General features: G+C 40.1%; 4 protein-coding genes and 1 long non-coding RNA gene across 16 annotated transcripts in view; 2 read left to right on the top strand and 3 right to left on the bottom strand.

Moving 5' to 3' along the window:
• Window positions 1-52: 52 nt before the first annotated feature.
• Window positions 53-5,961, bottom strand: hmgxb4b (HMG box domain containing 4b). Of its 3 annotated transcripts, XM_084568448.1 has the most exons (8): window positions 4,877-5,148; window positions 4,236-4,320; window positions 3,506-3,662; window positions 3,191-3,288; window positions 2,648-2,815; window positions 2,459-2,539; window positions 1,617-1,739; window positions 53-1,493 (listed from the first exon to the last, which is right to left on the bottom strand). In XM_084568448.1, exons 1-8 carry the CDS (start codon window positions 4,951-4,953, stop codon window positions 1,449-1,451), a joined length of 834 nt encoding a protein of 277 aa, XP_084424574.1. In that variant the 5' UTR covers window positions 4,954-5,148; the 3' UTR covers window positions 53-1,448. The 3 variants fall into 3 exon arrangements, with proteins under 3 accessions (XP_084424574.1, XP_084424575.1, XP_084424576.1); XM_084568449.1 differs by lacking the exon at window positions 4,236-4,320 and having other exon boundaries at window positions 2,624-2,815; window positions 5,042-5,961; XM_084568450.1 differs by lacking the exon at window positions 4,236-4,320 and having other exon boundaries at window positions 2,624-2,815; window positions 4,877-4,974.
• Window positions 5,962-5,975: 14 nt separating this feature from the next.
• hmox1b (heme oxygenase 1b) lies at window positions 5,976-8,296 on the top strand. Of its 2 annotated transcripts, XM_084568473.1 has the most exons (6): window positions 5,976-6,158; window positions 6,265-6,315; window positions 6,764-6,875; window positions 6,981-7,196; window positions 7,534-7,806; window positions 7,903-8,296. In XM_084568473.1, the coding sequence occupies exons 2-6, from the start codon at window positions 6,272-6,274 to the stop codon at window positions 8,095-8,097; spliced, it is 840 nt and encodes a 279-aa protein (XP_084424599.1). In that variant the 5' UTR covers window positions 5,976-6,158; window positions 6,265-6,271; the 3' UTR covers window positions 8,098-8,296. The 2 variants fall into 2 exon arrangements, with proteins under 2 accessions (XP_084424599.1, XP_084424600.1); XM_084568474.1 differs by lacking the exon at window positions 5,976-6,158 and having other exon boundaries at window positions 6,255-6,315.
• A 31-nt stretch (window positions 8,297-8,327) lies between these two features.
• rnf11a (ring finger protein 11a) lies at window positions 8,328-12,873 on the bottom strand. The gene is made up of 3 exons (XM_084568492.1): window positions 12,404-12,873; window positions 10,476-10,648; window positions 8,328-10,329 (listed from the first exon to the last, which is right to left on the bottom strand). The coding sequence occupies exons 1-3, from the start codon at window positions 12,500-12,502 to the stop codon at window positions 10,158-10,160; spliced, it is 444 nt and encodes a 147-aa protein (XP_084424618.1). The 5' UTR covers window positions 12,503-12,873; the 3' UTR covers window positions 8,328-10,157.
• A 223-nt stretch (window positions 12,874-13,096) lies between these two features.
• On the top strand, window positions 13,097-20,578 carry LOC311495808. Its single transcript, XR_014699336.1, has 4 exons — window positions 13,097-13,192; window positions 14,167-14,388; window positions 14,997-15,146; window positions 15,272-20,578. It is a non-coding gene; the product is annotated as an uncharacterized lncRNA (long non-coding RNA).
• A 143-nt stretch (window positions 20,579-20,721) lies between these two features.
• nfixa (nuclear factor I/Xa) overlaps window positions 20,722-25,553 on the bottom strand; it is a 103,762-nt gene continuing 98,930 nt past the window's right edge. For all 9 annotated transcript variants that reach the window (XM_084555341.1, XM_084555337.1, XM_084555344.1 and 6 more), the window contains one exon: window positions 20,722-25,502. In XM_084555341.1, the coding sequence (XP_084411467.1) occupies window positions 25,488-25,502 (15 nt within the window). In that variant the 3' untranslated portion in view covers window positions 20,722-25,487. The remainder of the gene's footprint in view (window positions 25,503-25,553) is intronic.

The raw sequence follows: 25,553 nt of genomic DNA, 5'->3' as shown, positions 1-25,553 counted from the left end.
ATCTAAAGTAATAAATTAGAAAGGAGCTTCAATCTTGTTGTGTTCTGTGGTATTCAAGTATGAATTCACAAAATGTAATTTATTCATCATACTGAATGAACGTAATCTTCGGAACGTAATCTTCAGTTCTTTGTCTTTTTTACAAAACTACTGACTACTAAAACAAACTTATAGGCATTATGCAACCAATCCAAACCAAGTTTGGAAGCTGTGTAAAATGAAAAATAAATAAATAAAACAGAATGCAATAATTTATCATATTTAAAATGAAATGAAAATTGCATAAAACATCACATACAACACAATGTTGGGCTGGAGCAAGCGTCATTGAGTGAGAGGCGGGGTACACCCTGGACAGGTCGCTGCAGGGCTTGCACAGACAGACAGACAACTATTCACACTCACACTCACACCTACGGGCAATTTAGAATCACCAATGAACCTAGCCAGCATGTCTTTGGAAGGTGGGAGGAAGCCGGAGTACCTGGAGAGAACCCATGCAGACACAGGGAGAACATGCAAACATGGAAACTTCACACATGCCGACATGCCACATCAGCCGTCATGTCACAGTCTACAAATGACATCTCTCCAACAACTCTTGCACTCATATGGCCCCATCACATCCATCACATCCATCACGTTACATCCGTTTGATGACGTAGTCACTGTTGTCAGTTTTCAAGCTCTATAATTTTGTGGTTGTCATCCAAGTTTTTTTTTCTTGCAGTTTTGTGTATTTGTGTTGTGAAATTATGCAGTATCTTTTTGAGGTAAACTTTCTAAAGCACTTGCCTGTCTGTTTTTCATAGCAGGATATGACACAATCATATGAGGGCCATTGTGACTCTGATTAGTGGCCATGACTCATTGTATACCTCCTGGTTATGGCTGAAACTAATTTTTGATTCTTTTTCGGGTGAAGGAAAAATCATTGTTTACTATTGGTTTTCATTCTTGTCCTTTATGTAAAGAGATTTCTCCTAATAGCATTCATTCATTCATCTTCTGTAACCGCTTGTCTTGTGAAGTGTCGCAGGGGGACTGGAGACTATCCCAGCTGTCTTCTCCTAATATCTTTTAACATTATTTACATATTAACATAAAGTACCGTAGATGATGAAATTCCCAATTTCTTTGCAATTTAACATGAAGAAACTCCAGTTTATCAATTACACAACAATTCCAGTATTTTGTTGCCCTGTACTAACATTCAATAATTCAGTCTGAAAATGTTCAATTAAATACAGTTTTTAAATTATTTACAAATTAATTTTAACATGTTACACAGCATCTCAACGTTTTGGCCATTAATTCAATAGAAATATATAGTGCAAACTAAACTCTTAGAAAAAAATGTAATTATATTTGTAAGGTGGAATTTAACATATTTCACATCACATCTTTCATCTTTGCTGTGTTCAGACAGTGGGGTCTTCTGTCTTCACTCACAACCCAGGCATCACATAAGCAATGTTTTCAAGAGTGGAGGCCTTAAAAAGGATGATTAAAACAGGTGTTTAACACGTAACTTACCGTGTTTAAATTGATGTGCATATAACAGTGTGTAAAATATGTGGTGTGTGTATAAAACATTAAGTGGCTGCATCGCTCACCTGTGTGTCTTGTGTGCAGCTCCTCAGCTCAGGAATCTGTGTGGTGAGGCAGATTAGTGGAGCAAGAGCGCAGAGCAGAGAGTCCAAGAGTAGTGCGTAACTACTCGACATACACACCTTTTTCTGCAGAGGGGCACAGAGAGTCTTGTGCATTAAATGTGTTGCTCATGGATTTTCCTCAGAAATAAAACAACAGATACCTTGTGGGAGTCGTAACCAAACAAAACCGATCTGATGTTACAGCTCATTTTGGTGCAGCACTGGCGTTATTTCAAACCTGTCTTGCCCATACTGCTTTTCTATCTCCCAGAATTGGTGTGGTTAGTTTGGTTAATATTAGCTGTGTGATGCAGAGTACATTTGTATATTTGTTCTCCAAAAATACAAAGGTATTTGCTGAGCAGCTATGTCTGAGGGCCTGGTAGTCTCTTGTAAGGTAAATAGAAAAAGAACATGTAACCGTATGGTTCCATAAAGAAATACAACAGCCGGGTTACTGCCGCTTAATTGCTCATAACACTATTCCTATATTTACTTTCAGCCTATCCCAGCTAGGCGAGGCACACCCTGGATAGGTCGCCAGGTCGCAGGGCTCATTTTAAATGAGCCATGCACAAATCTATTTTTCTGTAAAGCTGCAGGGAAATTGTTGTTTTACCCTAATATACACTACAAATCCCTTATTGGACAGCATCTCTCTAACAAAGGAGGAGAATGCAGTTAGGATGACACATCACTGGCCACAGAAAGGGGAAAAAGGATGAAATACACCACAAATAATCCTGTAAACACAAACCAAGCCCTGAGTTTTAAGAAATAATTTCTACATATAATGTACTCACATTAGTTTCCTGAAGATGATGTCCAATCAGGGTTAAGGACTCCCCCAAAAGGTGTAGGTGAGCTGCAGCACTTACAAGATCCTGGTCAAAGCAGTAAGAACTCATCAGGGATGCAGAACTGGTGTCAATGAACATATAACCAGTGGGACTACAAGTGTCAGTCACCGAGCTAGATACCATAGGACCAACCGTGGAGCTCACTGTAGCAGTCGTTGAACTGGGAATGGGAACCGACAGGTAAGGCAGGTCTGGAACTGGAAGGACAGAGGGGTCAACAGGTCTGCTAGAGTGGCAAACTGCCATTTTGTGCTCAGTATCCAGATACACCCAGTATTCCAACAGAGGATGTCGACTTCTCTGGAAGAAACAGAAAAATATTTAAAAAATTGAAGTGAAAATAGTGCCTGGATATACATTAGACAGTAACATTAGCTATATGCGATTGCCTGACAAATGCTGCCCTCTAAAGTTCTACATGAGTGCAACAGGTTGTCTTGTATATTCTGGTGAAGAGAATTTCCACAGCAGCCATGAGGTTAAAAGGAAATCAGTTAAAAGTTTAAATCAATTTGGGGCTGTAAAGTGTTGATTCATTTTGGGAGCGCTTTGACTCCAGACAAAGTCTGTCTGGCCTCTGATGCTGATCAGATATTCACTGGCATTACAATCTTAACACTCACAAACTAAACCTTAAACAGTAAATGTATTTGAGCACCCTATGTGCTCTCTTACCTCTTCTTCCCCTCTCATTGTCCCTGTGTCCTGCGACACACAGAGTGGATATGCAAAAGACTTTGCTCCATGAAGTTCTGTCTCAGCTCCACTATTACCTGAGATTGGGGTTGGGCAATTTTACACAAAATACTAAGAGACAATAGATAATTATAATTCTAGTTCCTACCTAACTCTTTGCACTACTAAATATTTCCTTAACAAAAAAATATACCTGATAATAGATCATTTTCATCAAGCCCCATTTTAGCACCCTCTGACACTGCCTACACATATAGCTGTTAAATTAAACTAAACCATAAATAAAAATGTTACAGCATGGCCCATGAGCGCAGTCCATGATCTGAGGCCTCTTGGTGTGATGTTCCTCAGCATCCAACCTGGCTTCGTCCAGGTCGTCCTCATCCATCAGAAAATATGACCCTTTGTTTTCTCTCTGGCTGCATTCACTCTCTATGTATTCATCATCCATCTGTGCAACACATACAGGAACACAGTGTATAATCAATTCTAGGTGGTGTAGTATAAGCTCCAGTTGAATTCATAAATGCCCATGCAACGATTAGCTGATTACTGTTGATTAATATTTGTGAAGTTTTGTCAGTCCAACTACAGAGGTATATGGAGGACTCGTACTGCCATTATCAATTTGCCGCCTCAAGACATACTATGATGTTCATGCAGTGAACCTCAGTTCTCTAGCAATGTTCTTACTGACAACAGACATTTCTGCCGTCTGACTGTCAATCATCCAACAGGCAAAAAGTTGACCCCATGACACCCTTTGAATGTCAGCCCCTAAAACAATGCTAGCTAGGAGTTCTTGCCAGCTAATAAGGGAAACAAGCAACAATAATAATGGTTATGAGGGTCATGTAGAAGCACTAGACTAGGACTTTAATATTACTAATATTAATGTGTATTCCTGAGACATCTTAACCTTACTACGTGAAGAGACCTGAGATGATGTGTTTCAGTTTTGATCTATACCTAAAATTTAAATATAGCTACTATTATTATTCCAGTAGTTCGGGGAATTCCTAACCTGCCTGTGCAGAGCTTCTATCCCAGCCACCTTTGGGATGAATGCTGTCGCCTGTAAGCCAGGTCTGCTGTAGCAAAGACTTACACTGAGGGCAAATACACGTATAAATATATGATCAAATAAAAAAATGAAGCAATGACAATTAAAAGTAAATAAATAGTGGTGAATAAATACTGAGGTAGATTAAAATAGAGATAGTAATAAACACATGTTGCTTAAATGCTTACATTTATTAATCAATATTGTGTGTGCATTCAACGACATATAATATTTATTTAGTCAGTCATTTATTACTTTATTTCTACTGTTATTTTGGCCCTCCATATATCTAGGCTGGTGGTTCGCTTGAATTGATAGATAATGAAAGTCACCAAGAAAAAGTTTGCGTTTTACTATAACTTTATTCCATTAATAATGCACATTATTTTGTTGCTGCGCAGCCCAGTTTAAATGCAGAGCTGTGTTGAGATTTATGTCAAACTACTAAAACTTGCTAGCTAATGAGGACAAGCAACAATAACAGTTTCAGGGTCACCCAGCTGCACTGGAATCGTGATTTAGTGTCTAATAATACCGTGTAAACTGTTTGCGCAATCTTAATGTCCAGAGTCCCACCTTTATCTAAAACAAATTAAACTAACCTCGTGAGTTCAGGACAAGCGCGTCGCCATAATTCAAGTTCAGCGTCTGCTGTTGTTACGTTAAGTGAAGTTTTCATGAGACTCAACAGTTGAGCAAAGGCTAATTAGAGAAAACACGAAGCTGACAACTTCAAGTAAGTCCCACATATCCTCGGTAAAACTCACTGTCGGTCTGTAGTCAGTGCGAACTCGGAGCTGTAGCTGCTGACTCACGTTTACTTTGCTCCCTTCCTGCCTTCCTCTGCCGTGCTGAGTCATGTTAACCTGGATTGAAGCCTCGTGATTTAAAACAGACCAGTGATTTTGTCTCCCGCTGCAGGATCAGAAGCTCAGCAGTCTTCAGTAAGGGGTTGTGTTTAGTTTGACAACCCCATTTTAGCCAGTGGGCTAGGCTAAAAACTTTTGAGTTTAATTCCGTACAGGATAAATGTGGATGAATTTTATATCCTCTAAATCTAAAACGATCATACTACATACCTTTTTATTTATTTATTTATTTATTTTTTACACTGTTTCAACATTAATTGAACATTATACCAGCCAAGAAAGATAAATTAGTGAAGGACTGTTAGAATGCATTCATATTTTTTACTAGTAGTATACCTAATGAACTGGCAAAGGAGTGTATACACCCCTGTCCATACAGTATACTTGGACCCAGTTCAGGGAGGCATTTATGACAGCCTCCAGTGTGTTTAAGTCCATTTTAACACGTGTCTTTTCTCTCTCCTCTCCTCCTCCCAGTCAGTCTGGTTATGACAGTGTTTTGTTCTTCTCTTGACACAGTCATGTGATTGTTCTCGGTACCATTAGTCACTGTTTCAACAGTTCCTCTCCCTCTCCAGCTTCACAAACTCACCCTGTCATGTTTAGGGTTGGCTCCTCCTCTCTCTTGTCTGGATCAAATTTAAGATGTAAAGCTGCACTGTCATGTTTAGTGCTCGGCACTCCTCCCTCTGGTTTTCCAGGGCATTGCTGAAACTTCCTTACTCACGCTAACTCCTGTAGTCCCTCCCTCAGAACTTCTCCAAACTGTGCACAAAGTTGCTGCATCACGTTAACTCTCAGTCCCTCCCACTAGTTTTGCTGAAGTTGCCATATCATGTTTAGCTCCTATTGTGACTTAGAGTTCCTGTTTTTATTGCGCTGGTGGGGGGAGGAGACAGAACTGAACAGTATAAAAGAGGGAGAAGGCAACTGTAGGCACATAGAACACAAACTGAGAGACATCCAGACAAAGGACACTGAGGACAACCAGATCTACAGGACTTTAACCTAACTGGTAAGCAAAAGACATTTACTGCAATTGCTGAAATTATATGTTTAGTTTTGATGTAAATGATTTATGCTTTGTAAAAGCAACTTTCTGACATTGTTGCCATTTCCAGGGCCACGATGGAGACAGAGAAGAAGACAACAGCAGAGCAGATGACTGACAGGTTAGACTGAGCTGCTGTGATTTCACATATGTCTAAATCCTTTTTCATCATTAAATGTCATTCACATCTCAAACAGCTACAGCATGCAACAGTGATTTAGTATTGAGTATTAATGCTTTTAATACATTTAAAAATGTTTTTCTTGAATGGCTAGATTTAACTGGTTATATTTGCATTAGTACTGCAACAATGAAACATAGGTGTCTAGGTTCAATGTGTGCTTGTGACGTTTATGAGCCGCATGTGGCCTGCATTAGATAAGCATCTGTAGGCACAGTCATTCACATAATCTGTCCACATAATGCACAGTAACTGTTTTTTGTCCCTGTGTAACATGTGTAACACGTTCAACCCTTGCATGTTACTCTTTTCTATCAATTGTGAGCTCAGTGTTTACTGTCGTACCCAAGAAAGTACCTGTTTTAAAGTGATTTTCTTTCTCTCTCAGGGATCTGTCTGAACAGATCAAAAAAGTGACCAAGGATAGTCATGTCCGAGCAGAAAACACAGAAATGATGCTGAGCTTCCAGAGGGGACAAGTTACGCTTCCACAATATAAGGTAATGAACAGCACAGCTCAAATATTTACATAGGCCTACTTTTCTAATGCTCGGGTCTTTAATAGCATTTTGTCTGACACCATCATGCCTCCTCCTCATCTTCAGCTCCTCCTGTGTTCGCTGTATGAGATCTACCAGGCTTTGGAGGAAGAGCTGGACAGAAACTCCAGCCACCCCAGTGTTGCACCCATTTACTTCCCCACTGAGCTGGCCAGGCTGGAGTCCATTGAGAAAGATCTGGAATACTTCTACGGCCAGGACTGGAAAGAGAAGATTGCTGTCCCTGTGGCCACTAAAAGATACTCCCACAGACTCAGACAGGTACGTTTCATTTGATCACATGTTTTACACATACAGTATACTTCCCTACTATCCAAAAAAAAGTTTTAAAAAAAGGCAACTGGACTGAGTTTTTTGAGAATATGTTTCACCACTCATCCGAGTAGCTTCTTCAGTTGGGAAGTTGCGGTTTAAATAGGAAACTCCTACTGAAACTAGCTTGTTGTGTCAACAACCAGAAACCTTCCTTTTCTAATCTTTCCCATACTACTTTTGTGGCTTCTCTGGTGGGGATACACGTAAAAAGGGAGGTTACATCATAGGATACGATGGTTTCCTACTACTGAATTAACGTGGATTATCCCTGTGTGTGTTTCAGATTGGCAAAGAAAACCCTGAATTTTTGGTTGCTCATGCGTACACTCGGTACCTAGGTGACCTGTCTGGAGGGCAAGTTCTTGGTCGTATCGCACAGAAGTCAATGGCGCTGAAAAGCAACGAGGGTCTGTCTTTTTTTGCCTTCCCTGGTGTGTCCAGCCCCAACCTGTTCAAACAGCTCTATCGCAGCCGAATGAACAGCATAGAGCTGACGGAGGAGGAGAGGAATGGCGTTCTGGAGGAGGCTGTCAGAGCCTTTGAGTTTAACATTCAGGTAAGGAAGAGAGAGGGCAGCTGAACCAAGAGATGTGTTTTATTTATTTTATAACACCACAATCAGCTGATGGACATGCATTCCTTTGTTTTACAGGTGTTTGATGATTTACAAAAGATGCTGACTGTTAGTGAATACAAGCCGCAGACCTGTTCAACACACTCCAAACCTGTGAATGCTAAGACGCTCCAGCACCCCAGCTCAGTCATCAGCACGTCCCCACTGCTCCGGATGGTCCTGGGACTCTTTGTGGCTCTGGCTACTGTCAGTGTGGGAATCTATGCTTTGTAAATACAGCTTTTGTACTGTAAGTTTAAAAAAAGTAATTAGATATGCTGACCTGATTATAATTCTTTAAGATTTTAACTGTCTGCAAATGACAAAATACTGTGCAATATTTGTGTAAAGTAACTGAGAACCGATACATTGACTCAAAAACTGTTATGCAGTGTGCATTAAAATGTCCAGTATGTGTGCATAAAATACTGTAAATATATGACCTTTTTAATACAACTTTTTAAAAAAAGACATTTGAGCAGTCTTGTGATTTAGTGTTGTTGTGTGCTGTTTTCTGTTAATGGGTATGTCACTACTAATAAGGGTGTGGTTGGCCACTGGCCACTGGCTGTGGACATTTCCACTAATGTTCTGGCATCCGATCATGAGCCTGATGTTTATTTGGCCCTCGGTCATAACACAAGTTTGGATTCTAGGAGTAAGTCTCTATTCATCCCTGTGGATTCTATAACTTTATATCGAATATACAAAATTCTGTCTTTGTTTATTTCTCTTAGGATGGGAACACAATGGCATGATGTAGGTCCAAACACTATGATTCCCTGCAATCACCCCTCTTTGGCTTCAACACATAACAGATAAAGGAAACACACAAACACGTATAAGATTTGGTACCCACTTTTATTGTGGTTTCATTAGAAGAAGATCTGTGCACTGACATCACATATTATAAATTAAAAGCAGTCAGAATAAATTTCGGGTGTCATCCTCGATGGTTTCATAGCGATATAAATCAGTACGTGCTGGTATCTGTCTCCTCCTAGAGGACAACTAAAGACAAACAAAAGTAACGCCAGAGATGATTGTACTTCACAGGAATTGGCTCACCTCGACCTTAAGAGGCACAGTATGTGCACAGTAAATCAGAGACATCCTCTAATTGTCACTTACATAGTCCAAATCTTTAACGGATGAAAACACGCTTTACATTCTAGATACATTCCTTTCTACTGATGTAGCTTCTCTTTAGACATTTGACTTGTTTGTGTTATACATTACACAGTCAGTACCAGAGAATACAACACCAAGAAATAAATCAAAAGCATTTTGTCTTGCCAGACCTAGGAGCTGTGGAAATGTATTACTTGCTGAAAGAAGGCCCTTGACGCAAAATACAATCGAACAGCTTCAAACTTCAAAGAGCCTCAAAGAGACATAACTACAACTAAATTAATTCACATGTAACCATGACATGCAAATCTGTACCCACAATCGCCTCAAAACACGCACATGTGGAAATACACAATCGTCTACAAAATCTACACCTTACAGAGTTTCGGATGAGGGTTTTATACCCAAGGTGTTTTAAGAGAAATTGCAAGGCATTCTTTATCTTTGTAAATGTTACTGGCAGTATATCATGACACTCTAAGGACTGATTTTCAAATTAAAACCAAGCACAAACCCAAGGCACAGCAAAGAAGAGGATCCATATTGTGGAAAGGCAAAAACTGATTCACATTTATAAAAGCAGCATCAAAGTAAAACTAGGTGTGACGGTGCTTCAGATTGTGAATGGTCACAGCATAACTTTGTTCAAACAGATGTATGTTATTTTTCTGCGTCTTAATGATTGCATTTCAGTATGGAGGTCTGTGTTTCTGTGACATTCCAGTCCATGGATTCATTTGAACAACACAGTAACTTCATTTCCTGTTTTCACCAGAAATTCTGACAAACACTTAATTTCCTGCATTTTCTCCACTTACATAACATATTGCACATTAGGGAAGCAAATCGCACAGATTACCATGAAAAATCAGTCATACAGTCACATGACATTATTTTGCTGTAATATTTTGCTACTTGTACAGCTCCTCATCTAGCATGATTTGGCACACTGTTCTTCTGCAAAAGGCAAAGAATTTCCAAACCCAAATACCACACCGATGTACACAATGTACTGCAGGGCCCAGTTTTTAATGTCTGTCCGCAAACATCTTGCAAATATCTGCATAATGTAACACCACGTTGGTTACCTGTCTGGACAGCTAAGACAGTTTTGGCTAAAAAGTTGCAGTTACGTTCAGGCAGGAGCAGCCACCAGGGGCTGCTCAGTTGGTTTCGTACGTGGACAGCAGGGCTGCATCTACTGGCTCCATGCAGGAAGGACAGGTGAAGGAGCGCATCAGCCAGGGGTCGATGCAATCCATGTGGTAGATGTGAAGGCAAGGCAAGAACCGAATGGGATCACCGTACTCAAAATCCAGCATACAGATGACACACCTGCAGGAGAAAGAAACTGATTTTCAAACAGAATATGACAACTTTGATTTTGGTTTATGGAACCATTACATGTAAACTGAATTAACTACTAGCAAGAACATGTGTGAATGTAGAGACTGCTAGAACTGTCACAATTTAAGACTCACTCTTTAACTTTCTTATCGGAGGGGTCGGAGCCCGGGTCAAACATGCCTCTGGGAAGGTGCTGGATGAGTCCGATGCGCTGGGCGATGCGGATCTGCTCCTCCTCAGTGAGCTGGCTGGCCAGACGGCTTTCACCTGGGGTGGGATGGTACACTGGCACTGGCTGGGTGTGCTCCTGGAAAAAGGGGGAACAGAACAAAATTTGTGTCATCCATGAAGTAAGCCCTGGTGAATGAGGGGTTTACTAAATATATGCTTAAAAAAGTTGAAACTTTTAGAATATATATATATATATTCTATTTTACAAATGCAAACATAAATATAGCATTTGGTGTGTCACCCTTTTTGCTTTAATGGCTGTGGCCCTAAAGCTGGCATGAACTCCAGCATGTGATAACACATGCGCTCCCCGCATTGTCTGACAATGTTCTGACAAAGTTTCTTGTGGTATCAGGAGTGTCCCATAAATGCAGCCATAAAAATAGCAGCCATGACAATCAGCACTCCTTTATCTTATTTGGTCTTCAAGAGGTTTTTGCAAAGCTGTTTGTGGGTGATTTTGTAGCTAGTCTGTGAATGTGCTTACACAAAGATGCAAACCAGGGGCTGTGGCATGTTTCTGCAGAATGCAGAGACACTTTTCTTCGGTAAGTCGTTGGAAGTCTGAAGTTGGACTAGAAGCTGTGAAACACCTAATGTGTTTGTTTACAATATAAATGCCATTAATCTCCATTCCCACCACTCCCATTCACCCAACGAGCCAAACCAAAAACGAAATACAGGGGGAATCAAAACACAACTAGAAGATATCATACGCTAACAAACCCAGTTTCTCATACAAAGAACAAGACTGAATTACATTGAAAACAAAAACAAAAAAAAAATTGAAAATTCCATAATCAACTGGAAAGAAACAAAGAAAAATCAATTATTATGGCAATTTACACAACCCACAAGGAAATTTAACCTATGACTCAAAAATAATCAACAAATACTTTTCTGACTACTATAAAAAATCTACCATTCAGACAACAAATCAAGCACCAAAGAAATGGACTCTTTCTTTTAGTAGAATAAACCTCCCAAAGTTATCTAAAGACAAGACCAGGGCTCTAGACCAACCAATAACTGCAGATGAACTCAGGAAAGCCATATTCTCCATGTCTAGCAATAATACAATACAAACACTTCTGGCAACTAATTTCTACTCTTTTCATCAGAATAGTCAACAAAATTAAACTATCAGGAATCATACCCATACACATGAACACAGCCCTCATCTCAGCTCTACTTAAACTGGAAAAAGACCCAACACTCATCTCCAGCTACAGACCTATAAGTTCCTCCCCTCTGTGTTTACCTGTACCGCATTTTATATATTTATTTTTACATTTTTTTTTTTTTAACTGAATCTCTCATTTACACACATATACTCCTCTCCAGTCTGAACACTCACCGACACAACACAACACAGCACACACACTTAGCACCTTCCATGTTGTTCAATGTTCTGCACTAATGGATTTGTCCCTGTCCTGTAAGTCTTTTGGTTGTTTTTCTTTATCAATAATAAAATAATAATAATAATAATAATACCATTAATTGTACATTCAAATGTTTAACCCTTTCTTTTCTCATTTAATGTTAACACTATTTCTGAAGCAAATACTGACATTTGTTTAGCTGACCATGCTTGTCCTTCTGTCAACACTTGAAGAACATTTGAAGCATTAGTTAGACCTGAGATTTACATTTTTATTAAAGTTTATAAGGATTTATATAATAAATACAGATTTTTTTGTGTTGTAAAGTCCAGCTTCCAAAATAATCCCCCTCATTGTTTAGACTTGGTCGTGGCATGATGAAACCACTGAGGCGACGTACTCCTGAATCCTCGGACTGTACTGGACTCGAGAGCCGGGTTGCTCACCTGGTAAGGCGGCGGGGGCTCTCCAGGCAAACTGCCCCCCTCGGACTCGTTCAGTAGCGACAGGTCATCCGCACCCTGTGAAAATAGACAGTTCCCCATTGAACTGAGACCACCATGAGAGAGACCACTTCTCTCTGAGGGTGAACAACACTTGGCAAGAGGCAACGAGAGAGCTGCAGTGGACGACTCGGATTGACGTTAGTTTAGCTAGCTAGCTTTTAGCTGACACTTTGTTGACATTCCGCGATGAGACTGACGGAGAGGCGACAGCAGAAGCGACGTCACTCTCTTGGGGGGAATAAATGCCCAATGCTGGATTATTCGGCGGCTGGTACAACAACTGGTGACACAAATTTTAACTATCTATCAAATAAGTGGTTCTGGTTGCATCCAGCCGTATGGTGTGTTTACAAAAAAATACAAGTCGGAAATATCGTTATCAGGAAGTTTGACCAACACTTCACTTCCGCCTTTGGTGAGTATGCTCAGAGAAAAAATAAAAAAATAAAAAAAATACAATTAGCAAACATTTTTAAATGTAAATGCGTTTAAATCGCTGCAATAAGCAATTAATTTAAACAGACAATCCCCTGAACTTTTACTTTAACAAGAAAATGTTTACTCTAATGCTTTTACTCTGAAGGATTACTTGCCGGATGTGCCGAGTCATTCAGTTCGGCAGGACCTAGTACATACAGTCAATGGGCAGGACCCAGTCTACGGAGACTGCAGTCTGGGTGGAAGCAAGGAAATCTTTAATCTTTCTGACTCCCAAAGCACTGAGGAATGGTAAGAGGAAGAGCTAGAAGATATTGTTCTATTAACGTTATCGCGTTAGTAAACAAACCCAATGGAATGGGCGGTTGATAAGTTTTATAATGGTGTTTGGATGTGGGGAGTTGAAATATAAACGGAGCTCGCGTTATAGGGGCGGTCATCGCTCAGTGAGTTTAATAGACCATGCATGAGCTTATTAGTCCATAATGTGACTAATATGGTGTTTTTATGAGAAAAAACAAACAAACAAAAGGATCCCCGATTTTTCTGTTTCTCCAAGTTTCAGTTTAAGCAAAAGGAGCAAACACGATCGAGAGTGATGGAAACATGAGTGAGTGTGAGTAATTCCGCTCACATTCATCGCTGACTCAAATACTTCACTAGAGCAGTTTTAAAAAAACATCACACTGCTAAGTCATATGCAATGTTTAAGTCCCTTTACAAAATGGAGTTTGTAAATTTCTGGAAAATGATTCAAAAATGTTACTCATCATGCATTTGGAGGCGTGTATTTTGCATCCAATTAATTTGGGTTTTCCCTCCCCTGCATCTCTCTGGGGTGTTCTTCGATATGCTTTCTTGTCTGTATTCTTGTGGATTTGCCCAAATGTTGTTCTTGGTTACTCTTGGCGTCTCTGGACATCCAGGTATCCCAGAATGCATTTTAGGGGTGTCATCAAGACACTTTTGTTCCAATTACAGCGTGGCCATACTGTGTCCTTCCGCCTGCAGTTCAAGGGGCAGCCTCCCTAGCTTTCTGTTTTTACAGGAAACATGTAAATATGTGGCAGTAATTTGTTTCATTGAGATACTTGCAGTGCAATGAGCAGCATGGGCATTAGCAGTGCTCGCCATTTCAGTTTAAATAACTGAAGAAGTGTGCTGGATAATAATGACCGATATTAATGTGTAAATGTTCAGCAGCTGTAAACATCATGTAGACTGCCTAAACTGACATTACTCTTTTTCTTACACCATATTTGAAGCAGGCCCAAGTGAAACCGCCAGACACAGACTCATGTGACAGATCCATCATCCATTCCAACATTACTCCACCACCTCCACCAGCTCCTTCATTCCATCAACAACAGCCTTCTAAAGGCAGTTCTCCACCGCGCCCTCAACATGCTGCAATTCCTTGGACTTCTAAAGTGAGCCCACCCGTCCAGGAGACTGAAGATCCGTCAGAGGCTCCACATGACTCTCAAGTAAGTGTTTATTCCTCAGGCACGAGTATATTAGCATCTGCAGCTTCCAGTCTGGATAAGAATGGAATAAAATCAAACCCAACTATTTACCAGTGACATATCTGAATATGCAGAGTTATACAGAAATGTAGATATCAGAAAAGTAACTTTTCTACATGAAGAATACCACGTATGTGTATCATGTTTCAGTACTTGCCATGAAAAAACAAGTTTGCACAGGTCAGTCATGTCACTTTTTACTACAAATTTCCAAATAAATCTTGAAATAAAAGAGACTAAGGAATGTTGTCTATTCAATATGTTCAGATAAAATAATAAAGCAGCAGTCCTCTTCAGGCGGAGATGTTGCTCTCTTTTGTTGCTCACTGTTGGATTACCTAAAGCCTTATACCATACACAGTCATAATGTAACATACATATTAAAACCATGTACTGACATAATAAAAATCTAGAGATTTGTACTAAAAAAATACAAAGAGAAGTATCACATTTCTCACTCAACACAACAAGAGCCGATCACAAATATGGAATGGAAAATCTTTTAAAACAATTTATTGATGGACAATGTGGAGGAACCCTATATAACAGTGAAATCTCTCAACATCCAGGTTGCATCAGATTCCTCCCCATTCTCAGAGCAAACTGAAGTCCAGTCTCCACCATCACAAAGTCAAGAAGACAATCCTTCTGATTGTCAAGAGGCACGCCATCCAGAACAAGAAACAGACCCTGCACCCCAACCGTGAGATGGCCAGCAGGTAGATATATTTTTTTTTAAATTTTGCTTATCACATTAAAATGAAACGTTTACAATCGGAAACAAATATTTGTCTTTGGGAGATGGTTAATTATCTAACACGTTTAACACGTTTTTCATTTCTAGCCCTCTCATACTGCAGATCTTGGTGTGCAAGATGTCACTCGGATAAACGAGTCTGGAGAAGATCAGTTGTCATGAAACATTTGGTACAATCAAAAGAACCCATTACACTATACCAGCTCAAAGCCATATTAATGTTGATAAGATTGTAAATAACCCCAAATTCTAAAATTTTAGGATTGAGCAAAAGCCATGTGAATGTATAGTATATTGTTTGCCACTATTTATTAGTAGTTTCCCATCAATGTATCAGGTACGCTCTATGTTAGTGACTGAATTAAGGAAGTGTTTGTTCAAGCTTACTTTAGAGCTTGACCTGCACCAGGGACCTAAAGTCAGGATGCCTGTGATGAACTGTGAGGGAAATTCTCAAATGTCCCTTATTATATTAATATCATATATGAAACCTAACATTTGTGGACGCAACATTAAATTGTATGAAGGGTGGAAGCTTGTGTTTTGGACAGAAGCTCTGCCTTATGATAATCATGTGTTTGCAAAGTATGAATGAATATGCTCCACTGTACACTGCCTGGCCAAAAAAAAAGTCGCCACCAAAAAAAAGGTTGTTGGACCGCCTTTAGCTTTGATTACAGCACGCATTCGCTGTGGCATTGATTCACTAAGCTTCTGCAATGTCACCAGATTTATTTCCATCCAGCGTTGCATTTATTTTTCACTAAGATCTTGTATTGATGATGGGAGAGTCTGACCACTGACCAAAGCCTTCTCCAGCACATCCCAAAGATTCTCAATGGGGTTAAGGTCTGGACTCTGTGGTGGCCAATCCATGTGTGAAAATGATGTCTCATGCTCCCTGAACCACTCTTCACCAATTTGAGCCTGATGAATCCTGGTTTTGTCATCTTGGAATATGCCCATGTCATCAGAGAAGAAAAAATCAATTGATGGAATAACCTGGTCATTCAGTATATTCAGGTAGTCAGCTGACCTCATTCTTTGGGCACATAATGTTGCTGAACCTAGACCTGAGCAACTGCAGCAACCCCAGATCATAGCACTGGCCCCACAGGCTTGTACAGTAGACACTAGGCATGATGGGTGCATCACTTCATCTGCCTCTCTTCTTACCCTGATGCCCCCATCACTCTGGAACAGGGTAAATCTGGGCTCGTCAGACCACATGACCTTCTTCCTTTGCTCCAGAGTCCTTTATGCTCCCTAGCAAATTGTCTTTTTTTCCGGTTAGCCTCACTGATTAGTGGTTTTCTTAAGGCTACACAGCTGTTCAGTCCCAATCCCTTGAGTTCCCTTCTCATTGTACGTGTGGAAATGCTCTAACTTTCACTATTAAACAAGTTCTACTGTTGTTGTTCTTCCATCTGATTTCACCAAACGTTTAAGTGATCACTGATCACGATCAATCAGGATTTTTTTCCGACCACATTTCTTCCTGGAAGACGATGGTTCCCCACTATCCTTCCAGTTTTTAATAATGCGTTGGACAGTTCTTAACCCAATTTTAGTAGTTTCTACAATCTCCTTAGATGTTTTCTCTGCTTGATGCATTTCAATGATTTGACCCTTCTCAAACAGACTAACATCTTTTCCACAACCACGGGATGTGTCTTTAGACATGGTTGTTAAGGAATGAGAAGCTACTCATTGCATCAGTTGGGGTTAAATAACTTGTTTCCAGCTGAAAGATAATCACCCATGCAGTAATTATCCAATAGGAGGCTCCTACCTATTTGCTTAGTTAAACCCAGGTGGCGACTTTGTTTTTGGCCAGGAAGTGTGTAATATGTTGTGAGAATTAACATAAGGAACTCACTTTAAGGAGTTCATCCTGAGGGGGTATTTCAAGTACCTCTTCTGTGTATATGTGTTCTGGAAATAGGTCACTGTATATCACACAATAATGGTTAAAGTGTAGGAGAAGTGTTATGTGTGTCATAAGATGTATGTTGAGATGTTTTGATGTGTATAAACGCTGAGGAGAGACTGCCTCTCTACAGTCATCATCTGTTGCTGATGAGTGGCTCTTGCTTGCAAGCATTAAGGTTTTCTAGAAAATAAATATTGTGTCATAACTTGGTATTTTGACCAACTCTCATCTGCACTAGACAAGCGACTGATTTTCAGTTGCCACGACAGCAACATTTTGCTGTGAATGTTTTAAAGGTTCCAACAAACTCTATAGGCACTGACAACATGTAGCATGCTGATGTTTAGCAGGTTTAATGTCTAATATGTTTGCCATCACATCTTTGTGTGTTAGCAGACTAAATACCAAAAACTAAATGCAGTTTAGCCTCACAGGAAGCATTATAAACAACAAAATATTTGTAATCATAATATATACAGTTGAAACCAGATGTTTCCATACACTGTGTTAAAAGACACATAAACATTTTTCCTCACTGTCTGAAGTTAAATCAGACTAAACCTCTCATGTTTTAGGTCAGTTAGGATTACTGAAATTATTTCTATTTGCTAAATGCCACAATAATGAGAGAGAGAATTTGTTAGAGAATTTTTTATTACTTTCTTCAAAGTCAGAAGTTTACATACACAAAGATTACTATGTCTTTAAACAATGAAGGAAAGTCCTGATGATGATGTCATGGCTTTGGAAGCTTCTGATAGGTTAACAGACAACATCTGAGTTAATTGGAGGCACACCTGTGTATTTTAAGGCTACACCTCAAACACACTGCTTCCTTGTTTGACATCATGGGAAAATCCAAAAAAATCAGAGAGAATTGTGGAGCTCCACAAGACTAGTTCATCCTTGGGTACAATTACCGGATGCTTGAAGGTGTCACGTTCATCTGTTCAAACAATTATACGCAAGTATAGACACCATTGGAATGTCCAGCCATCATACCACTCAGGAAGGAGACGGGTTCTGTGTCCCAGAGATGAACGTGGTTTGGTCTGAAACGTGCAAATCAACCCAAAAGCAACATAAAAAAGCCAGATTACAGTTTGCAAATACACACAGGGACAAAGACCTTAATTTCTGGAGACATGTCCTGTGATCTGATGAAACTAAAGTGGAACTGTTTGGCCATAATGACCATCGTTACATTTGGAGGGAAAAAGGCTGAAGCTTGTAAGCCTGAGAACACCATCCCAACTGTGAAGTATGGGGGTGGTAGCATCATGTTGTGGGGCTGTTTAGCCGCAGGAGGAACTGGTGCACTTCATAAAATAGACGGCATCATGAGGAAAGAGCATTATGTGGAAATATTGAAGCAACATCTCAAGACATCAGCCAGGAAGTTGAAGCTTCTTAAAAGCTTAAAGCTTAAAGTCTTCCAAATGGACAATGACCCTAAGCATACTGCCAAAGTAGTTACAAAGTGGCAACAAAATCAATATTTTGGAGTGGCCATCACAAAGCCCCGATCTCAATCCCGTAGAAAATTTGTGGGCAGATCTGAAAAGGTGTGCGCGAGCAATGTGGCCTACAACCCTGACTCAGTTACACAAGTTCTGTCAAGAGGAATGGACCAGAATTCCAGCAGACTATTGCGAGAAGCTTGTGGAAGGATACCCAAAGCGTTTGACCCAAGTCATACAGTTCAAAGGTAATGCTGCCAAATACTAAGGAAATGTATGTAAACTTCTGACTTTGAAGAAAGTAATAAAAATTTCTCTAAGAAATTCTCTCTCTCATTATTGTGGCATTTAGCAAATAGAAATAATTTTGGTAATCCTAACTGACCTAAAACAGGATAGGTTAAGTCTTATTTAACTTCAGACAGTGAGGAAAAAAGGTTCATGTGTCTTTTAACACAGTGTATGTAAACATCTGGTTTCAACTGTATAAAAAAAAAGAAGGTAAAACTGGGGCCTTTCTGTGTGGAGTTTGCATGTTCTCCCTGATTCTGCGTGGGTTCTCTCCAGGTACTCCAGCTTCCTCCCACTGTCCAAAGACATGCTCATTAGGTTCATTGGTGCCCAGTTCTGTCTGGCTGCCCTTAGGCAGATGGGTCCCTCCATATGAGCTGGGTTCTGCTTGAGGTTTATTCTGGTTAAAAGGGAGTTTTTCCTTGCCGCTTTCGCCTTCAGGCTTGCTCTGGGGGTTTCAGGCCAGATTTTGTAAAGCATCTTGAGACAGTTTGTATTGTTATTGACGCTATATAAATAAAACTGAATTGAACTGAACCCTCCATCTCACCACTGTCATCCTACAAGTCTTCATCAGAGGTCTCCTTCAGCCACCTGCCAACCTTATCTCCTTCTCCACCAACACCAGCGTCTAGACTCTGGGGGATCCTGTCCCCTTCTACCTTCATTGTCTGAGGTCCAGCTCAATGGCACCTTCATTCTTGTAGTCTAACCACCAAACTAGATAGATAGTGTCATGGTAATTTTATGTTTACTGCACACTTTGAACTTAGACACATTTTTGCTGCCGAATCCCCATTTTATACGTTTGCTCCAGTTCGTTTTGTGCCAACAGCCAGTCTCATGATCTGATGATTTCTATGTCTCCACTCAATTTCTCTGCTTTCTGTGTGCACTCAGTGGCCTTGTATAATTGATATATTAATTTAAAGCTCCTCATCTCCTCCTCTGTGTTTGGTGGAGAACCTCTACAGACTGTTATACTGTTACACAGCTGTTGAACTTCTCACTTCTTGCAAGAATAAAACTGCACAGACAACTTTTGGTGTATTCTCAGTAATTATTAAATAACATTCTCCATAATCTCCCCTCTACAGCTCTGTTAAACAATCATCACTGTTTAACAGAAAGAAACACATCACACTACTGGTGCATCACTTTGGGATTGCTGCCAAAGATTTAAAACTTGTATACTGAAAAACGTAAACATTTACCTGCTGTAAATAGACTTAATCATCATTGTGAGAATTTGGCAAGGGGTTGTCTGATTTATGTTTAAAATCCTGCACTCCAGTTTTTTTTTAATATTGCAATGTTCTGCTAGGAAACCTTTGGTCCTTGCATTCATGTGAATGTGACTTAGAACAGGTACCACCCACCTAAACGTTGTTGCTGACCATGCAACCCCACCCCACACCAGGGACTCTCCCAGCCAGATGGCAGCTGTCTTACCCAGGAGGACAAACAAAAATAAACAAAACTGCTTTGGAACAGCATAAAAAAAGCATGAAAAACAGCCGAAGGTTTTGACCTGACCTGACCTTCAAACTCCCCAGATTCCAAACTGAACATCTGTAGGATGTGCTGGACCAAGCCCAGTCCACAGAGGCACCTCCACTCAACCCATAGGACCCAGAGGGCTCCCACTACCAACGTCCTTCTAAGGACACCATTGGAAGGCCCGCGTCCATTCACCTTTGAGTGGGACATGTTTTGTAGGCACAAGAGAGACCTTCACAGTAGTAGGCTGGTGGTTTTAATGTTGTGGCTGATGCAATTTTATGCAGCTCCGGAGATGATTCTTTTTTTTAGGCAAGAGCATGCTGAAAGAAACACATGGCACACCAAGATGATACAGTCAAGAACATCCTTTTTATTCAATCAGGTGCTGCTCTTCTCAAACTGTGTTTTTCTTCTTATGGAAAAGAAACTGTAATTAACACATGCATTTCACCTAGAGCTCTGGGGGTGTTCTCACAAAGAAGTGGTGCTGCACTGAGGGCAAAGACAGAGGCATAGAAGAGTTGGGAGTCAGGGGGCCTAGGGTGCTGCCTAATTCACCAATAACCATACACACTTAGGAAGATAAAGAACAAAATAAACAACAGAACAAAGACACGGAGCAATCCAGCATGAGGTGTTCAGAGGAGGAAAATGGAGGGACTTCCCTGAATCCTCAAAAATCTGAGAGATCGGGTTTATGCCGGTCTTTTATCCATCTGGTTTGTATATTGTAAATGGCTAATACTGCTGGGGGCTTCGTTGTGTGAAGCCCATCGTGTGAATGACAATACTTCATTTTAAATGATTGGTTTGAATGGATGTGGGATTTATCCTGGAAATGCAACACCTCTTTCAGCCTCATGCAGGACAAGTCCGGATATAAGGTGCTTGTAGCTTTCATTTTACAGTCCAAGGCGTCCTCAAAGAGAGCTTAAACGACAACATACCCTGATAGCAACTATTGAAAAGAATCCAGATTAAAAGGAAACAAAAAGGGGGAATAAAACAAAGCCAAAATATAAAAAGCTAAAACAAAAGAGGAAACTCTTACTCTAGTCCAAGCAGCCCCTCCCAACTTCCCAAAGCAGGTTATCTAGCCTTCTCGATCCCCTTCCATCTTCTCCGTAAAATCTCTTCAACCCAAACCCCGGAACCCCTGTCATCCCATTCCTAACCCACCCAAGGACACCCCCAAAAGCCCGTCAGCGTAATTTGTTCACTTACATTAGCTGCTGAATGGAGAAGCTGAAGAAGATGGGTATGGTAATACAATGTGAAGCATACAGACAAGAATAACATGTGAGCTAACTGCATTCTGCTCAGACAAAAGTTTTTCAGCAATATTTTTTTTTTCACCCTCCCAACAGCGGAGAGGGCAGGAGAGAGAGAGAGAGAGAGAGAGAGAGATAGAGAGAGAGAGAGAGAGATAGACAGAGAGTGACGGACACGCAGTTACAGACTACTCCAGTGTCTAAGAGAAAACAGACAGTGGAGACAGAGGGGAAGAAAAAAGCAAGAGCTGAACGAGAACAAGTTTTTTTGCCTTTAAATTTTTTTTTTTTTGTCATTTATCAATAAAAAGTAAATAACTAATTCACACCAGTTTCCTTTTGTACTATATATATATATATATGATATATATATAGCTTTGAAAAGGAATAGAGGAAAGAGGGGAGGAACAATGGAGGGGATTCATTTCGAAGCTGGGGGTAAAAGTTGCCCCTGAGTGCTGTGAATGGGTGACGACCTCCTGCATCCTTGCACTCAGGGCCAACCTGCTACCTCGAGCCATTTCGAAAAAAGGGCGATCTGGATTACAAAATGGAGTCTGTGAACAAAAGGCACTTTCAAGGGACAACCTTTAACTGCTGGGAAACTATACACTACAGCACAAGCACTATAAGAGTCATTTACAGAGGAGGGGGTGGAACAGGGGAGAGGCTCACCTTGCTGCCTGTTTTACAAATGGCTCAGACCTCATATTTATGATTATAAGCTGCTTTTGCCCCTTTTCTGTTGTGTCTATCTGTACAGAAGGTCTTAATGCTCATTCCGCTTCAAGTGTCTCAACACAACCCACTGAGCTCTATTTGGCTCTAGACTCAGGAACACATTAGGATGATAATGGGCTTTCTGGATGTAAAGCATCTCCCACAGTACAGGGAGGAACTTATTGTGTGTTTATGCCAATGCGTGTGGTAAAAATGAATTCAATTCGGAAGGTTGTTCTGTTTTAGCTGGTGAATTTCAGGCAGTGCATGGGTAAGTTATCTGAAGAATTTCTTGGGCTTGACAAAATAGGTTTGTTTTGTATTTTCTAAAGGTTGAACCAAAATGCCTTTTGTGTCACAACCTTAAGGAATAGGAACCCCTCCCCCTACTCAATACAAATAGAAGAATACAAATAGAGAGAGGAATAATGCTGCTTCCTAAATGGTCTGTTACTTTTGTTCATTCCTTTATAATAGTTCTGAATGTACTTTATAGTGTTAAAGCACCAGTTTTCATCTGATGATAGAGATTTTTCTGAAGTTGTGTAGATTTTTTCCTTCAGCCCTCCCACATTTTTATAAACAAATGATTACACATAAAACATTAAAAAAGAGACAAAGGAAATAAAAACAAATACCCCCAACTTACAAAGACTAGGATTTTTCATGGCCCTCTAGTTTAGAGTCCCGGAGCTTATGGACTTGAAACAAATACATTTTTTTTCTCTTTTCTCTTAGCTTTCTTAAAAATCTCTAACAGACAAACACAATGATCTACCCAATGCATTGCACGTGGCTCAATCGACACATATTTTCAATAATAATACTTTCCATCAAAGAACAAACACTTTTTTTTTCTTCAAACCTACTGTCGATTTTTGACATGTTCATCTAGGTATTATAATGCTGCGCTGCAGATGGCGATGGCGTGTGTCGTTTGATTCGTACTGGTAACAGTAAGGTGATGTTACTGAAACGGGTTGTGGGGCAGGGGACGTAAGAGTTCAGAAAATAACTAGACTGCCAATAAGCTTGTGTAGTAAAAGTTAAAAAGGAGCATATATCATAAATATATATGTATAAGATCTCTCTCTCTGTCTTTACAAAAAAAAAATTTGCAGTCCTCTATAAAGATCTGTCCTAGGCCAATGGTTTCCACATGCACCAAGGCTACCATTCCCTGTAGCTTTAGCTTATATGTGGGAAGAGAACCTGAAGTCAAGTTTATTACTAATTGCATGAAGGGAATACAGAGGCACTTCCATATATTGTTATAGTCTTGATATATGGTTTTAGTACAAAGAGCTAATGTTGCTAGAAAGGCTGAGAAAAGGATCTCAGCCCCGTTTACTATCCCTGCAAAACAGAACAAACAGCTAGGCAGTCCAGTTATTTTGTGAGGTCGGCTTTTGTTGGATTGTGTCATGATTGAAATAATACCAACAGCGATTTCATTGTGAACATTTACATAGAATAATATCTCAAATTAAAAAGACAAATCTTAAATGAATGAAAAACCATTAACAAAGGCAATTTGGAGAACCAAATGTAAAGGCTTCCCTTTATTCATTTATGTCAGGTTGTTGTTGTTGTTGTTGTTGTTGCGCATTTTATAACTCTGTCTGTGAGTGTGTATGTATGTGTGTGTGCTCCTCTGGGTTTTCTTGTGACCAGACTAAGGGATGCTGTGTGAAGCAATGTATGGGAAACATGCGATGAACTGTTGTTACCGTGCTGTCAATATGTGAGAGATATGAGAAACAGCTGTTACTACTTTTCCAAAATTTGAGCATGATGCTTGATGTATTATTGCAAACTAAAGAAAAATATTATGACATGCAAGAGAAGGTTAAAACAATCCAGGTCAGACAAAACCAAAGCTGGAAAAAAATCCACCTACAAACAAAATTAAAGCTAAAAGTATGAAGCTGATGGTGTGTGCATCACTGTAAAGTCCATGTTTCTGAATAATCACAAGGTGATGTTGTGTCTGTTGTGGAGAAGAAAGTCTGCATGTACTGTCTGCAAGCGTGCATAATGGGTCTGTGGATGTGCTTATGAGTGCTGCATGTGTCAGGGCCTAGACTCCAAATGATGCACAGCATCCTCCCTGCAGTGGCTGCCAGCCTCTACTCGCTTCTCTAATCACTCATCTGACCATCGATGTGCAATACTGTTCATCCCTTATTAAAAATTAATAGTGCATAGGTGAGGGGACGAAAAAGCACATGTAGTGTTAGTGTTATGACTGTATGTTCACTTACTTGCACTCGCCTCATGGCTATCACTTCTCCCACAGCAGGACACCCTGATACTTTGACAGGTAAACAAAGACCAGCCACTTAGTGCATATATGTCACACCATCAGATGGCGTCACCATGATTGGCCAATCAGAAATGAAAGAGGCTCAGGGCTGAGCGAATGAAGGAGCAGTGTGTGGTGACACGCAGGTATGTGACTGTAGTTACGGCCTTGACCCTGAGCAGCACTGAGCTCCAGGTGAGATGGGGTGTGTAGGTGTGTAGTGTCACGTGGGATCATATGGGGGAGAAATGAGCAGAGAAATACACAACTATAGAAGTGTGCAATTTGAGTGGCAGTTGTTTTTGTTTTTGCTGCACATCCAACTTTTACGTTTACCACAACTTGTTCTTTTTTTTTGGATCTCCCAGCCAATGCATGGAGTTTCATTGTGGAGACAACAAAATGAAAAAAATATATAATTAAAAAAACAAAACAAAAAAAAATGTATAATTGGTCATTTGTCAGGTTGCCATATTGTGTTTCCTTTCTGACATTTCATGGTGTGTGTGTGTGAGACAGTTCTTCCTCCTCTTCTTCCATGTTGCATTCTGAGTCAGTCCACCGAATCTCATTGAAGCCTCCTGCGTAAGAGGGGACAAGCGTTCCTGTTCAAATGGTGTTGATTTGGGGTCCTCTTGGGGCGTCGTGTTTTTTCTTTTTTTTTCTTTTGGGTTCTGTAGTAGTACTTTGAATAGTGTTCGCAAAAGGGAAAGACTTTTAGTGTCAGCAGTTTGTTTTGTTTTTTTCAGCGGTGATGTGTTTGTTTTCAAATTTCCAATTGTCAAGACACAATTTTAGCTGTTGATTCAGGGAGGCCTTGTCAGAGGAACCAGGACTGTGAAAAGAAAATAAGAAAATGTGACAGTTTAGTTTTTAAACTCCATCC

This window comes from Chelon labrosus, assembly GCF_963514085.1.
Source record: "Chelon labrosus genome assembly, chromosome: 2".
Lineage (NCBI taxonomy): Eukaryota > Metazoa > Chordata > Actinopteri > Mugiliformes > Mugilidae > Chelon > Chelon labrosus.
The sequence above is the reverse complement of the archived record's forward strand: the minus strand, read 5'-3'. Positions and strand labels throughout refer to the sequence as shown.